Source organism: Oculina patagonica, chromosome 7 (genome assembly GCF_052425735.1).
Source record: "Oculina patagonica isolate OP01 chromosome 7, crgOcupat, whole genome shotgun sequence".
NCBI classification, from domain to species: Eukaryota; Metazoa; Cnidaria; class Anthozoa; order Scleractinia; family Oculinidae; genus Oculina; species Oculina patagonica.
Window position 1 is genome coordinate 27,694,958 of NC_135764.1, and position 16,046 is coordinate 27,711,003.

At 37.8% G+C, this 16,046-nt stretch overlaps 1 protein-coding gene and 1 long non-coding RNA gene across 5 annotated transcripts in view; both read left to right on the plus strand.

Annotated features, from left to right (window-relative positions):
* Positions 1-16,046, plus strand: part of LOC144660604 (uncharacterized) — a 79,488-nt gene that overhangs the window by 903 nt on the left and 62,539 nt on the right. For 2 of the 3 annotated variants that reach the window (XR_013572118.1, XM_078521271.1), the window contains exon 2: positions 948-1,254. Coding sequence is in view for 2 of the 3 variants with exons in the window: in XM_078521271.1 (XP_078377397.1) it covers positions 957-1,254 (298 nt within the window). In the remaining variant the exon portion in view is untranslated. Of the gene's footprint in view, positions 1-947; positions 1,255-2,137; positions 2,739-4,310; positions 4,486-5,101; positions 5,320-13,584; positions 15,071-16,046 lie in introns of those variants that run through there. The other variant, XM_078521272.1, reaches the window with a different exon arrangement.
* LOC144660134 (uncharacterized) lies at positions 7,565-12,816 on the plus strand. 2 transcript variants are annotated; one of them, XR_013572041.1, is made up of 3 exons: positions 7,565-8,221; positions 10,977-11,024; positions 12,092-12,816. It is a non-coding gene; the product is annotated as an uncharacterized LOC144660134 (long non-coding RNA). The 2 variants fall into 2 exon arrangements; XR_013572042.1 differs by lacking the exon at positions 10,977-11,024.

Sequence of the window (16,046 nt, forward strand, 5' to 3'; positions counted from 1 at the left end):
TTCTTAGAGGGATAAGTTCGCAGATTGACAGATGTGGCCTTAAAAAGCACATGGATTGCAGATTTATGCAATGCATTGAGTGGAACACAGATTAACTGAGATTTTTGGCCCAGCTTCTGGACTCTTCATGTCAGGACATTAAAGTGTAGATACTAAATGGTTTGGATCACTGTTTATTCTTCTACAATATGTTGGCGGAACTGTAAACATGAAGCGAAACCAAAATTCTTAAAAGTTGCGAAAAGAAACATCTTTCATCCACAGCAGTGAAACTGTACCTCATAATTTTATTGAACAGGTTTTGATTTTGACACATTTGGCCAAAAATAGCATCCATCTGCAGATTTGTGTAACCCCCCCCCCCCAACTCCTTTCATCCTTTTCTTCTTTTAAAAAGAGATTTTTGAACAAAAAAGCAAACAGCTAATTGTGTTATGGCAACAAAAGCGAGGTTCGCCATTTGGTTTCATTTGGCCTAAATCAGAGAAGAAAAGACACCATATTTTGATTTTATATGATTAAAATTGAACTGAAAACTAGAATCAGGATTTGCATACTGGTTATTTTGTTATTAGTTTGTACTCACACATTCTCGTCCCCATAGCCCTTTCGTTTCTCATAGCCGGCGGGCCTTGGCACGAGGAAACGTAGGGCTCTGGGGACACAAGATTTCCAGTCCTAGATTCTAGGACTTCCGGTCTTCATGTATGCAGTCATGACGTTTCAAAAGAATGTATGAGAGAGTCGTTACAATTTCGACTTCCATTTAGGAATTCTTTGTTCCAAACAGCCAATCAAAAATATTCAAATTAATTCAAAAATCCTTTGTCCTCAGAGCCCTTCGTTTTCTCGTGCCAAGCGGGGTAAGAGACACGAAAGGGCTATGGGGATGAGAATGGTACTCACATTGTAAACTTTCATTCCTTGTCTATGTTGTATTTTAACAGTAGTCCAAAATGGCAGATTATTGGTTTGGTGTAGATTCAGAGGAGTCTGAAGAAGAATATTGGGAAGAAGAAGATGATCGTGACGATGACAGTGACAGATACGAAGAAGAGGAGGATGATGAAGAAGAAGATGAAGAAAATGAAGATGACGATGACAATGACAATGACAATGACGAAGATGACCAAGATAATGATGATGATGATGATGATAGTGATGAAGAAACAGAGTTTGATATAGAAAAAGCATTTGAAAGGCTTACAGGTCTTGTTCAGAGCAACAAATGTCCTGGAGACTTCTCTTGCTCAGGTTAGTCAGCATAAACTGTGTGCTTCTTCATGAAGTTCTTCAACTGCACTTAGTACAATCTTGGGAAAAACTGCTGGGACAGTCACTTATGTCCAGGATTGAGCTGATATTCACAAATTTTAGGGTTTGACGAAATTCTGCAGATGCAAAATGTTTTGGTCCCAGAATAAATTTAGCATTTTATTCCTTTCCTTTTCAGGGCCGTAACTAAACGTAGGCAAGACGAGGCACTTGCCTCGTCTAAATTTTTACCCAAAATTAAATTGTTTTGTTGGGAAAATTATCCCCAGTTGAACGAGATTGAATTTCTCAAGAAATACTTCGTGAAAAATGTCTCTGAATGAAATCCAAAGCTTCTAGATTTCAAAATTTTTTTTGAGGGCATGCCCCCAGAATCCACTAGCAAGATTTTGCCTCGTCTATGGCAAAGGTCTGGTGATGGCCCTACTTTTGTTTTGTCCCCAGAAGCTTTGTCACCTAAAATCTGACATTTAATTTTTGCTGAAATGCTCTATTAATTATTGCTTTAGATTTTGATCTTTTGTGATCTCTTGTTCTTGGGATTAATTTGTTGGGCCACAAGGTTTTATATCAGTCATGATTTATTTACCGGTAAATATACCAGTAACTAAGGTAATCTTAATTTTCTTTTAAAAAAGGTATGTGTACTGGCATCCAAAGCTAGGGTCACAATAAAACACAACTACAGTTAATCGGTGTCATCAGTAAGTTTTAGCACGGCTTACTCAAAATTATATGAGCAAAGTCTTATAGGCTAAATGGTGTAATAGAATGTGGCATGGGCAGCCCTTGCTGCCCTTTAAATCCCTATTCTACATGCGTGACTGTTTTTGGAATGAATTTTGTGTTTCTTTTCCAACAGGTGTATGTCCTGTAGTTCCTGACATTCATTTCAAGGCTTCTAACACTTTCCTTGATCCTTCCTTCACTGAAGGTAAAGAAAACAATTTAAATCGCAAAGCTATCTCCATCCATGATCTAATTGGCTTGTGTAGTCAGGCTCCATTTGGCAAAAATGAGAAGACAGTTATTGATAAGACTGTGAGGTCATGTTGGCAGCTGAATCCTGAAGATTTCACAATTAGCAGCACTTACACTTGGAACAAAGCTTTTGATGACCTCAAGACTGAAGCTAGCAGTATTCTTGCACCAGGACTTCAGACCAAAAATGTGGAACTCAGGCTCTATAAACTGTTGGTGTATGAGAAGGGATCGTTCTTCTTGCCACATCGCGACACACAGAAGGATGGAAACCACTTTGGAACCCTGGTTCTGTCATTGCCTGTCAAGCATAAAGGGGGTGCATTATTGGTGCGTCACAAGGGACAGGAGCGCCGCTACAATTTGGGCCCTGGACAGGCAACCGACAAGTGCCAATGGGCTGCTTTCTACACTGATGTGGAACACGAAATAAAAAAGATCAACTCTGGGAATCGCATCACACTGATTTATCATCTGTACAGGTAGCTTTTCACTTAATAAAATAATGACAAGACTTACATAAAATATTGGAGGTTCACTGAGTATTGTGCTCAGGTTGAAAGGCCATATTGTCAAAAACAATATTGATCTAATGTTAAACTCATCACCAATAGACAAGCTTGGTAGCTGGTGCCTTAAGGATTGGTGGAGCCAAGCCCGGGGGGGGGGGGGTACTCCCTATAATGGCCTATACGGGGGAGGCTCCGCCCGAAAGGGGTACCTTTTTCAGGCTTCAGGTATATAAAAGGGTAGGGATTTCACGAGTTTAAGTATATGAAAGGGTATGGAAATCTGTCCTATGGCTATTTCAAAGGGCCTTTAATTAAAATATTTCGAACAGACGCAATTTATGGCTGTATTATTTTAATTTATTAAGCGCTACATAAAATTGACAAGAAAACGTCCTATTAAGTCCACGCCATGTCTCTTAGGTATATGAAAGGGGTGCCTTTTTTCAGTTAAAGGTATACCAAAGGGGTACAATTTCTGTCAAAAATGGTATATAAAAGGGTAAGGGGTTAGAACTTGGAGCGGAGCCTCCCCGTATAAAACGTTTTTGGGTACCCCCCCGGGAGCCAAGTACAATGTAACAACTAGCTAGCACAGGAAAGGAGGCAGGAAGCAGAAGAAAGGAGGGGCAGATGCAGGTTTCTTAAGCTGGCGGAAACTGGGGGAAAACAAGTAAAATTTTGCAACATTTCGATATAATTTATTTTGATGGAAAAAGAAGGAGGGGAAGCCTATGGAAAGGGGCTGGAGGCAAGTAAAAGTAACGGCAAGTGGGAGATTCAGATCCCCTGTTCCCCTCCACTATTTTCATCCCCTGTAAAGCAATTATTCCACTTGTGCTTGTGGCCAACTTAACAACTGCGTGTATATATAAATGACTAGTACATGTATTTGTCATCTACATTGTAATATCTGATGTGCATTAATTTTTATGGAATAAATTATAAAGTGTAGTATTCTTTGCCCAGTTCAATTCACAGAAGGGAAAAACTAATAATAACTTAATCTTGTGACATGTGTTCATGTACATCAAAATGAATTCATTTATACATTTAGAATGCACTATTTTACAACAACTTTTATTTTGCGCTTGACTCCCAAGTTGAATGGCCCGGGTTCAAGCCCTGGCCGGGGCCCTACAGCTGTACATTGTAGTGTATTAGGACCCAGATCCTCACATTCGGGGCGAGTAACGCCTGACTGTTGTAGTCGGAGAACACGAGTTGTGATGGCGGAATAAAAGCTAATCGTTTGGTTCAATCCGGTTCAATCCTTCTCTATTACCGACCAGTTCGGCACACAACATACATTGTTTTTTGGGCAAGACACTACTCTCATAGTGCCTCTCTTCACCCAGGTGTATAAATGGGTAGTGGAGAATTTACTGCTGGGAGGTAATCCCTGCGATGAACTGGCATCCCATCCAGGGGGGGGGGGGGTAGCAATACTCCCAGTTGCTTAATGCTTCGGAAACCGAGATAAGCTCCGGCTGTATGTGCCACTTGGCTCGGACACAGACTAACCTTTTTTTATTTCATGTACAGCGGAAAAAAGTGCAAGCTGGCGGCCCCTGTAGCCGGTGTGGAACACCCTATTGTGAAAAGACTCGGGAAGATGCAGGAGTATCTGGCACAGAATGATGAAGAAAAATACCACAAATACTACAATGCTGGTTATCTCATGGAGCACAAATATACTCCAAAGTCCCTTAATCCAAAGGTATTGAACTTTCCATAACATGATAAAATTAATTTACTTTTAGGAGGTTTGAAAATAATCAAAACACTTGAAAAGATGATAGGAGGCTCCAATTTTAATCCACAAAGGAAAACTTGTTGCTGTCAAGAACTGCACTTAAAGACAATCTTAAATTAATGTTTGTTAATAACACAAAGACTTGCCATTAGAAAGTAAATATACTTCTTTGAAAGTAAAAAAAATGAAAATGACCTAAATTACTTGAAAATTATAGAGAATGGGATCAAGGCAGTGAGGTATGAGAGGCAGAAATCCCTACTCCAAATAAAAAGGCTTACCACAAGCTACCTAAGCTAACTGTAGGCTAGCCGGAGTGCTATTCTGGCTAACCAGAGTCCCATTTAGACTAACCAGAATGTGCTATTTAGGCTAAGGGGAATGCATGGATCGTATGTTAGTGAAGCTACGACAATCACAGACGAATTGAGAACGTCGGGTTTCGGAGGGAATTTTTTTATGGAGAGTGCGACCACAGAAGGCGATGATAGTTTATGGCCTCGCACTTTGTGATTACCCTTGATGACAATTTACCCGGATTAGATATAATGAATGATATTCTAATTTGCCTTATGTACAGAACCTGAAGGGTAGAGATGCATTTCTCTATCAACTTCTTTCTGGAGCAAAGTTTAAACTGAAACTGTTGGCTGTTGATGTTCAAGTAGACGGATGGGGCTGGCAAGATTATGGATACTGTGACCTTGAAGATATCGAGGAGCCTGATGTGTGGTTCTCAGAACTTGATCTGGCTACTGCGATTAAAAATGGAGGCAGCTGGGCCAAAACCCCAACCAGGTGAATACCTTATGACTATCCAAGGATGAGGGTGTCGCTAAGGGCCGTATGCTGGCTTATTTAACCAGCTAAATTAGAACTTAAACTATGACTGAAATTTTTACATGAAAGCAAATACTAAGAGCTGCCAACTCAAGAAAACCCAGCTGGGCTTGTTGATGAACGGGCTTAGTGTTTTCTAAAGCTTCGTCCCTGACCACAATGATGATGATGATGATGATGATTGTTGTTGTTATAATTTCACATATATTTGACTCCACTTAAGGTGGCTCTTATTAGTTTAGTTAGAATTAAACATCCCTGTCTTTGGTATTCTATCACAGCTATACCAATACTTTAAAGAAAATATTTTTACACAAATGTAAACAACATTTACCAATGAACAATTTAAGGTCATGGTGATGTCAAAATCTGTTTCCATGTTTCCATATGGGGTTAAAGATACACTATTTTGGACGTTTGGAGACTTATAACTCAAAACCTACTTGGTAAAGTTTTTCGTTTTCACATATTTTTATCCAACTGCCAAAATTAACGATTTTGCAAATTTTTTAAGAAATCTGTCAAAAGGACTCATAGTTACGTTATTTTTTGCATTAATTTAAGGTGGCTCTGAAAATTTCTGACAGAATTTTCTAAAAATTGTCAGATCATTTCTTTTGTCCTTTAGACAAAAATATTTGATAAACAAAAACTTAGGTATCTTTGGTAAGGTATCTTTGACCACTTTTGAAGTTGCCATGGCAATGAATTTCGACATAACAGTGACTCCAATTTGTTTATTAGTAACACCTTTACAAGGATGTTTTGAAAGTTAAACCTCAACATTACAGGTGTAGCAGCAATAGAATGCCAAAACGGGAATATCTAAACTATTACAAGCCACCTTTAAATAATCACAGCAATTTTCTGTGCATAACTTGATACAAATTGTGGAATCAAGCACTGATAGGTAAGCATAGTATTTTGTAATATTAAAATATCTAGTAAGTTTTATACCATAACCGAGAGAATTCTCGCGTGCTGATTGGCCCAGAGTTATGGTCGATGAGAGTATAGACCATGAAAGTGACGTCGGGCCATGCACACGCACACGCGCAGGCTAGAAATGTGTTATTGGTCTCCATGAATGAAAGCGAATTTCATCTTGTTTTTTTGGAATCAAGTACTCATTTTCTTTCGGAATTCAGGATTGGACTTCTACTCAAGTGATCTGTCGAAAGAAAATTTAACAGGCTTTTAAAGTTTTTGTCTAACGGAGAAGAACGTTGCTAGCGAATCGGCAGCGGACTTAGCGAACTGTTGACGTTCAGAGAACGAGCGCTCACAAGATCTTCAGAAAGAAAAATCATCTTGCTCGCTTCTAGCGATAGGCACACACTCAACGAGAAAATAAAATGTAACTAAAATTGTTATTCTTTGAATTCTTGTTCATCTTCTTTTGCGTCCTAATACCATTTTTACGTGTCTCACTCTGGAATCTTTTGGCTCCCCGGCAAAGTTTCTACACGGTCAGGCATCGCTTTGGATAAATAGGTACTTGTTCAAGTTTGTTATGGTATAAAACAAATCGACCACATTTTTCCATGGTCTACACTCTTATAGACCATAGATTAATGACGCCATAAAATGTCCAAAACTTTGCAGTGAAACCACTTGCCCTTCCACTTGAGTTTTGAACTTTCTCTGATGTCATTTCTATGGTCTATAAGGGTGTAGACCATGTAAAAATGTGGTCGATTGGTTAAATATCTGACCAGTCAATACCGTAAAGTTCCGTGTATAAGCCGCACCTTTTTCCTCTAAATTCAAGTCAAAAATCGGGGGTGCGGCTTATCTACGGAAACATCTCTGGTTGGAGTTCTCAAAGGCCTAATTAATATTCATAAAAAAAAACTTCTCAAGACGTCGTTGAATAAACATATAACAACCTGAAAACTTTGTTGTTGTTCACTACCTTTTAGTTCCTCTGCAAAGCTGTTTGCAGTAAGCCTGTCAGTCACTTCGAAGCATGTATTTCCGCCGCGTGCGAAAAGGCACCAAGATAAACGCAAATACTCACAAGGCAAATGGCCGACCGCTTCGGTTTTTTATTGACCTTCACAGCAAATAGATCTGCTGGATTAACAAACTCTTATTCTGCATGAAGTTTTTATCCTGTTGCGGGTATATGTAGCATTTTCTAAGAATCTTGAAATAAAAACGTGGTTTCTTCCGCAGAAAATGCCGCCATGTTTGTTTTTAGCGGAGCTCCACGCGCCGAAGGCGCGTAGCGTAGCTCCATTGGTAACATGCGGGTACAAGGGAACAGACAGGGCAAATGGTATCCTATCGAACCGAGAAATTTTGGTTGTCGCGTACGTACGTCCGTCCGTACGCACGGATTAGGCCTGGGAACGAGCTAGGCTCCGGTGGCAACCCGCGTCTTTTGGCGGGAAAAATCATTACTATCAAGGCCTTAGCAAAAAAGTTTTTTAAAAACGATTTCTACTCATCTAAGCTTTATATAGTAGGAAGTTTTAAACGCGAGGAAAAAAAATCATTCTTTGCTCTTGTTGACAATGTTAGAATTACATGAAGGGGAGACTATTTTGAGGAAGTCCGCTGTGTGAAAAGTCAGGAAACAATCTCACAGCGATTTACCAAGCGTACGCATGAGTTCACTACTAAGCATGAAGACTCCTCGATTGAAAAGCACACGAAGAACTCAGTTTTAAAGACAGTTTATTACAGATACATTATTTCTGGTTATATTCTTCGTTTCACCCGCGATGACAACCATAGTTAGTAGAGGAGTAAAGATTGTGGCCGATCGAAATGGAAAATCTTCCAAGCTTCTTGGTGAGTTTGAAGCAAAGCAGAGCAAAGACGGTCAAAGACAACATTCCTTTACGAAAACAAGGTGAGCTATTGATGTTCATGTTTTAACAGATTAGATTTAAGTCTTTGGTATTTACATTAACCAGCATTCAACCTAATACACTGTACATCATTTTTAAACGAAGCTGGGTTCTAGCTCTCAGTCGTGTACCGGTATGTCAAACAAGGACATAGACTTAATGAACTGAAATTCGTTTTGTCTTAAACACGAGTTGTATTCAAAGCATACCTTACTTCTGGTTTTTCCTATCCGCGTTAATTTGTTTATTCTGTAGTTAAATCACCGAAGTAGGAAGAACACACCACTTTTAAACGTTGGAAAGAGTACAGAACAAGTAGAGAACAAAATTTACATGAAAATTTGTAAGAATGTGGTCGAGTCAGATGCAATACAGTATGGGGCCCAGTTCTCGGCCACTATAGACGTAAACTAGTATTTCTTTTCTCAGAATAACCAAAAAAACTTGAAATTTCTCCCAGAGCTTTCTACATTATTCAGCTTTTTGGTGTAAAGCTATCGACCGGTTAATAATTAATTATCCCGAACAATAATAAAAATAAAATCTCCTTTTGTGGGCCCAGTTCTCGGCCACCAAAAAGCTTATGCGTAATTTCCGTATAAAAAGGCTCAATTAATTTTCACAGTCATAAAATCACTCTGTAAACTTATTTATGTTATATCGAACGCAAAATATTTTTATGAGGCTTTTTGCAGGTTCTTGCAAAACCGCAGAATTGTGTTGTGTGACCAATGCATTTAGATGGTCTACTTTGCAGTGGAAGGGTCTTGAAAGAGTTAGGTGTTGTAAAAATAATAAACAAGACAAGAGTTAGCTCAAAACTTAGAGATTTAATTGAACTTTATTTTTAAAACATTTCTTTCTTTTATTCTGGCTGCAGTAGATGAAATTATATTAAAAACCAAGCGCTAAGCTGTGATAGCGAGCAGGGTGGCCGAGAACTGGCAAATACGCAAAAGTCGCATGGAAAAATTCCGAAGTAAATTAAGACCAACAAAATACAAAGAATCAACGAAAAGTTAACTTAAATTAGCTCTTTTGGTTGGGGCTTTCGGATAAAATACGAATTTAACTGCATCCAAGAATTTCAAGGAGCCGTAAACAAACAAGATTTCGGGAAAACAAATTAACCTACCTCCGCGTAAACTCGACGTGTGAGCTTTCTATAGCGTGTTGAAGGATCAAACTAACGATACTTAGAGCACAAGAATCAGTCTATCGCAAATGTAAATCTATCGCTGGATGTAAATAACTTTTTGTTTTAATTCAACTGAGGCGTGAAAAAACGCGTTGAACACAAAGTGGCCGAGAACTGGACCCGGCCGAGAACTGGGCCCCATACTGTATAGGGGACATTGCTAGCTGAGAGTCTTAGCGAAATATAGTTTCTCCATGACCTCTGTTATTTTTCACTGAGAACTTTGCGTAGTCTTCCTTATTTTAGTTTTTATATTTTTATCATATGAATGTTATGAGTGAAAACGTTTTGTGAAAGTTTTGTATTTCTTATCTGATTTTACAGCCTTTCTCAGAATAAATAAATTAGTTTTTTCATATTTTTATAACTTACCGTATTTAATTGATTAAACGCCTCCCTCGAATGAGCGCTACATATTAGAACAGAAATATTAATAAACGTCGCCCTCAAATAAACGCTGCATCATGATGATGCAGCATTCATTCGAATAACAGACTCGGAAAGCAAATGCAGTAATAATCAAGCTTGAGCAGGCCAAAAAAAATATTTTTCTTGATTGTAACAAGGTTTTAAGGTATTGAAATTAACTATTCAGGCATGCACTAAAACATGTTTCTGTTTTTTTTTTTAAATTTAAATGTTCAGTTACCATACTATTGTTTACAAGAAATAAATTGAATTTTAAATGAACACGGCCCTCGTATAAACGCTTTCCTCTAATAAACCCCGCACTGGAATCACAAAAAATTAAATAAACGCCGTGGCGTTTAATCGAATAAATATGGTACATAAAAGAATATAGCACAGATTCTAAAATGTTATGCGAAAGATCATGAAATTTTCTAAGTTATAACAACCAAGCTGATCCTGAAGTTATAATGTAGGATAAGGGCTTGGAAAAAAATAAATTCCAGATTGCCCTGTGGTTAACAAGCAGCTCTCAAATTTTGCTTGCCTAGGACTGTGCATGATTATGTTTCTTAGTAAACTTGTGACTGTATAATTTACATGTAGACGACTTGCCTGGGCCTTTTAACCTAAATTACGCAAACAGGCACGAAAAATTAATTGCTTGACAGAAAAATCTACTTGCCCCAGATAATCAGAGGGTACTTTTTTAGCCCTGTGGCTATGAGCATTGCTTTCTGGAAGGTTGCACATGACTCGTACAATTCTTTAAGCCTTTCAAAGTTTTCCAACTTAAAGCAGTGACTAAATCAAATATTTTTGCCAATTTTTTTTCTACAAGAGAAGTAGGATTAGTTTTTGATCATGAAAAAAATAAGTTCAAAATGGGCCTGTCTGCGATGACTCGAGGATTATATAATTAAAAGTAAATAATACATACATGTATTATTTATTTACATGTACAACAAGTTTTTTGAGGTCAATTTCAGTGAGAAGTATTTATGGAGGGTGTAAGATGCAGTTTGAAGTTATCATTTATTTTGGTAAATCTGTTGTCTTTCTAAAACTTGCTGTTAGGATTTCCATACTTTTTGCCAGGATGCAAGTTGAGAATTTTACAGGTTTTTGATATGTATAAATTTTGTTTTCAGTGCAGGGAAAACAGTCAAGGGGTGCAGTTAGTGAAATTGGTGATGCAGGTAATCATTACATATTAAGTGTCAGCTTATACCTTTCTTTAGCTAGATATTAAAGAAGCTCCATGACACATTAGTGCATGAAACTTGTTTTTCAAGTGTAAAACTTTTGGGTGTGAAAAATGGTATGCGTTTTAAACCCTTTAAACCATTGTATATTTCCCTAAAATCCTCGTTCAATTGAGGAATTTAATATACACAATTTATATGTAACAGCACATGTACATAAAATGTTTTTATTGTTCAAGTAAAATGTTTTCGTTGTTCATACAATGCACCCCTCCCCCACCGTGGAGGAGGGGTATGAGGGCAAAGAACCAACAAGATCTGCTACCTGACCCGACAAAATACCGGAATACTTGTAATGATTTTGTGGGAGAAGTGCAAATTGACCTGTTTGTTTGAATTCCTTTTGTTAATACCTTAATTAAACCTTAATAACTAATAAGCTCAAGCCCTAACTTAACATAAATTGCTTGTTGTGGTACCAGGCAAATGTAGAAATAGAACTTAAACTCAGCTGAAATTTTACGTGAACACAAAGACTTAGTAAAATTTTAGAGCTGTTTAGGCCAGAAAAGCCAGCTGGGCTTGTTGATGAACCGGCTAAGTGTTTTCTTAGCTACATCCCTGATAAAAGTTTTAGGGAGAATATGTAAGCTTTCCTGGACTTATTCACAGTACTTTCAACAGCACCTGTCAGAGATAAATAATTATAAGAGTCTCAAAAGACACATCATTTTGTAGGGAACTCTTGAATTAAGCCGGTGTTTCACACCCCAAAACATTCATCAAAGCCTCGCCATGTGCCGGGTCTTTTTGATAGCACTATTAGTGTCTTCAGTAGGTAAAAAAAGGTTTTGATGACACACTCACTCTGAAAGGACTTTTTGGTTCTAAACATACATGTATCCCCCAACACATTCCCTGGCCCATGCAAAAATTGGAAAAATAACTCTCTTTTTTATGTATCTGTATAATGTTCTGAATAAATTCAATTAAAATTATAAATATTCATTTGATGTCAATGATCATCAACAAAATAGTATCTGTTATTTTCCCTTTTTCAGGGTTAACACGAGTAGCAGAATTTCCACAGAGAGTTGCAGACACAGAGAGAGAGAGAGATAAATGAACAATCAGAATATATTATTTCTTCATTGCATGTACAACTAATACTTATGTACTCTGTGTGAAATACAATTTATGTGGTCAGGTGTAATTTTAAAGTTAATGAAATAGAGCCAGATAAGGCTCATCCATGTACATATTTCTTAAGGGATCTCTGACAACACAATCATCCGGCTACCCAAACATTTGTGGGAGGTTTGGTGACCTAATGGTTATTGTGCTGGACTCCGGATCGAGCGGTCCGGGTTCGAGACCTGGCCCGGGCACTACCTTGCGTTCTTAGGCAAGACACTTTACTCTCATAGTTCTTCTCTTCACCCAGGTGTATAAATGGGTACCGGCTTATTTACTGCTGGGGGAGGGGGGGGGGGGTTTAACCCTGCGATGGACTAGCATCCCATCCAAGGGGAGTAGAAATACTCCTAGCCGCTTAATAATGCTGCAGAAACCTGGTTATGCTCCAGCCTGATGAGCCACTTGGCTCAACAGCAGGCTTTACCTACCCAAACATTTAATTCCCAGTGCCCACACTGTGAAGAACAGTAATCATGATAATGAGATACACAGTTCATCAATCTCTAAATTAATCTCACATGTTGCAATACAATAATAACTGATAAAATATATGTTGTTCATAGGCAAATTTTTACTTCACCAAAACCGAACTCAGTTAGGGGGGGGGGGGGGACAAGCTACATGCAAAACTTTATGTACAGCTATAACATACCAGTTATGGTGGGTGTATGGATATTTTCTAGAGCAACGCTTTCTTTGTTCTAGTTTCTCTTTGAGAGTTTATATATCTTTGGGAGGTTATGCACAAACTGCTAGATGATCATCCTCTTTTGATTGATCAACTATTTTTACTTTTATTTGGTGCTGTTGTTCATGGTGAAAAACAATACATAATATATATAAAGAAAATAACACGAATAAAAAATCATTCTAAAAAAAATGTAAAGGGCATATAACCGGGGAGCTCCGCTTTTAGGCTTGCCGAAATCTATATATTAATGCCCAGACTCCTCTCTACAATTCAGAGCTTGGCTACTAAGCATTCATCATTCGCGAACGATTCGAACGAATTACAAGTGTTTCAGGAGTGTTTAGAAGTGATAATCTCGAAAAAATGATATCAAGAGGGCATCCAAGTTTAAGATATTGTGAACTCAAACTAAAAAAAAGGTATGACAAGTGAAATTTAGCTTTCGTAAGACTTAATTTATATTAAACATTGCAACAACCACTGTGTCAGTGTCTCGAAACTGTGCTTGTGTGCCCTTGATTGTTTACCAATAGAACTTCACTTGAACTTCAAAATTTATGGTCTGTATATTTTTTTTCCAAAATTTGGGCTTCCAAATCGAGGGTGCGGCTTATCTACGGGTGCGGCTTATACACGGAACTTTACGGTATGTTGCTGTTATTTCAGGCCTATGGATAAGGTGCACTGGCTCATTGATGATATCAAAGATCATGTCGACTCCTTGATTAAAGTCGACAGCAAGATTGAGGGCACTGGTAATGAGGGATGTGATTGGCATGCCACCTACATGACGTCAGCTCTTGTAATCCAGCTGACAAAAGACCCACAGCGAGGCACAAAGAGGAAGTTTACCCTGGAGAATGAAAACCCTGACTACCCGTGGTATGGGCCCTAGATGACCCACCAAAATGGCTTCTGTGGATCTTTTATCCTGCAACCACATTACAGTGATTACTGTGAATTTTAGATACCTTAAGGTTACTATTGTAAGTGGCGACTAATTTTAGCGATTTTAGCAAGTTGGGGAAATATCAGTAAATTTAGTGCTCACTTAAATTTGTCTCGGTCAAATATAATACTTGTTTAATTTAAATACCCCCTTACCAAAGGAAAAGAAAATTAAGCATAGTCAACTTCAAAAATTTTTTTAGAAATAGATGCCGGTAACTTTGTTCTTTCTGGCAATGCAAATATTTGCTCAATTTCAAGTGAGTTTATTCTACTGAACATTTATTTTCATCTTAAATGTAGCTATATGCTCATTAAAAAAATCGCTAAAATTAGTACTTGCTAAAAATAGTAACCTCAAGGTAACACAGGCCTCCCATCAATTTTGTTGCTTAACAAAACATGATAGTAATTGGATCAACCCATGGCAGCAAGCAAGATGAAAGACTGAGCCCTCATTTGTAAATTAAGTTAGTTTCTTATTGTATTTCAACTCAAACTTGTTGTTTTGTTGAATATTTTTATTGCATTTGCAGCAGTTTTTAGGTGTACTTATATATTTCGCCTTTCCCTCTCCGGGCAATACATTTGTTATATGTTTCCAGGTTACAGTTCAAAAAGTCAAGGGTATGAAATTTAGTATGGTATGCAAACAGTATATTTTTATTCACTTCGAACTAAAGAATTAGCTTATCGGTATATAAAATAAAGGTTTTTAAGGTTTTAAGACGGAATCCACTAGGAGGTCGAGTAATATTTATTAAAGTTGGACAAAAATCAAGTACCAGAATAATTTAAATCCTATTGCGCTATTTCCTATCCTTAATAAAAGGTAAAGATGTAAGTAATTATCCGGGATAACACCAACAACAATTTCTTATCAGAGTCTGAGAAAATGAATTTCAAAGTTCACAAGGTATAGGCAAAATCTCACGTGTAGCCATTTTGGAAATTCGTCTTAAGCGATTCAGTGGAATTTAGCGGAACTTCGAAATTTGTTTTCGATGTTTGGTGTTGTTAGAAAAGATTTCTTTTGATAAGATATTTGAAGCAGTAACACAAAAGCTTGCAATCAGGTGTAAATAGTTTTGGTACATAATTTTGTCCAATAACTACTCGAAGTTCCTGGCGGATTTCCTCTTAATGCATGACATTTTTTATAAATCAGAAAAGAAATAGTTTTAATAAAGAGTTATTTACAGTATTTCAAGAGATTGCCTTCATTGACGAAGTCTGATTAATGAAGATTAACCAAATCTGCCAACCAAAGAATTCCAAGGAAGATTTCACATGACATCATCAGTATGTTCAGGATTGTTGTCTGTTAAACAAATCCTTGTAATTCAATGAAAACAAAAGGAATTTAAAACATGCAGTTTTCCAATCTTCGAAGTACCTATCCTTTATTTTGCACTCCAGACCAAACAGCAGCTGATGAGCTCAAAATTGGCAAGTTACAAAATAGCTACTGTATTTGTTATTATTTTTACGAGAAAAACAAAAGTGTGAATTTGTTGAAAATTAGACTCCCCCCAGTCAGCTTATTGGGAGGCGCGGTGGCCTAATGGTTAGTGCGCCGGACTCGAGCGGTCCGGGTTCAAGGCCTGGCTAGGGTCACTGTGTTGTGTTCTTGAGCAAGGCACTTAACTCTCATAGTGCCTCTTTCCACCCACGTGTATAAATGGGTACTGGCGACATAATATTGGGAGGATACCCTGCGATGGACGAGCATCCCACTTAAAACCTGGATATGCTCCAGCAGTATGGGCAGCATGGTTCGAGGCTCTCCCCCACATGACCACCCCCCCCCCCTTCCCCCTCCAGTCAGCGTAATACAACTCTTATAATTGCAACACCTGATGGAAAACGTTCTGGCTGAAAAAAAAAAAACCATTACCTGAGCAAACCTTTTTTTAAAAAACAATTATTATCCCAAGTATTACTGGTGTTATAAAGACTATAAGAATTTTGGACTCCCACATACTAGTGGATTTTCCCTTCCCTATGCATATGTGCCAACTCATTAATAAAACCGTTCCATATTGGATTAAAAAGGTAACCACTTCTCTTCTCTTTTACTCCTGGTCATTCCAAATAATTATGCATGAACAAATCAGACCAGCAGACATTACAGGTCTTCACTAAGAATTTCATATTGAAAGCGAGTACTGACAATTCTT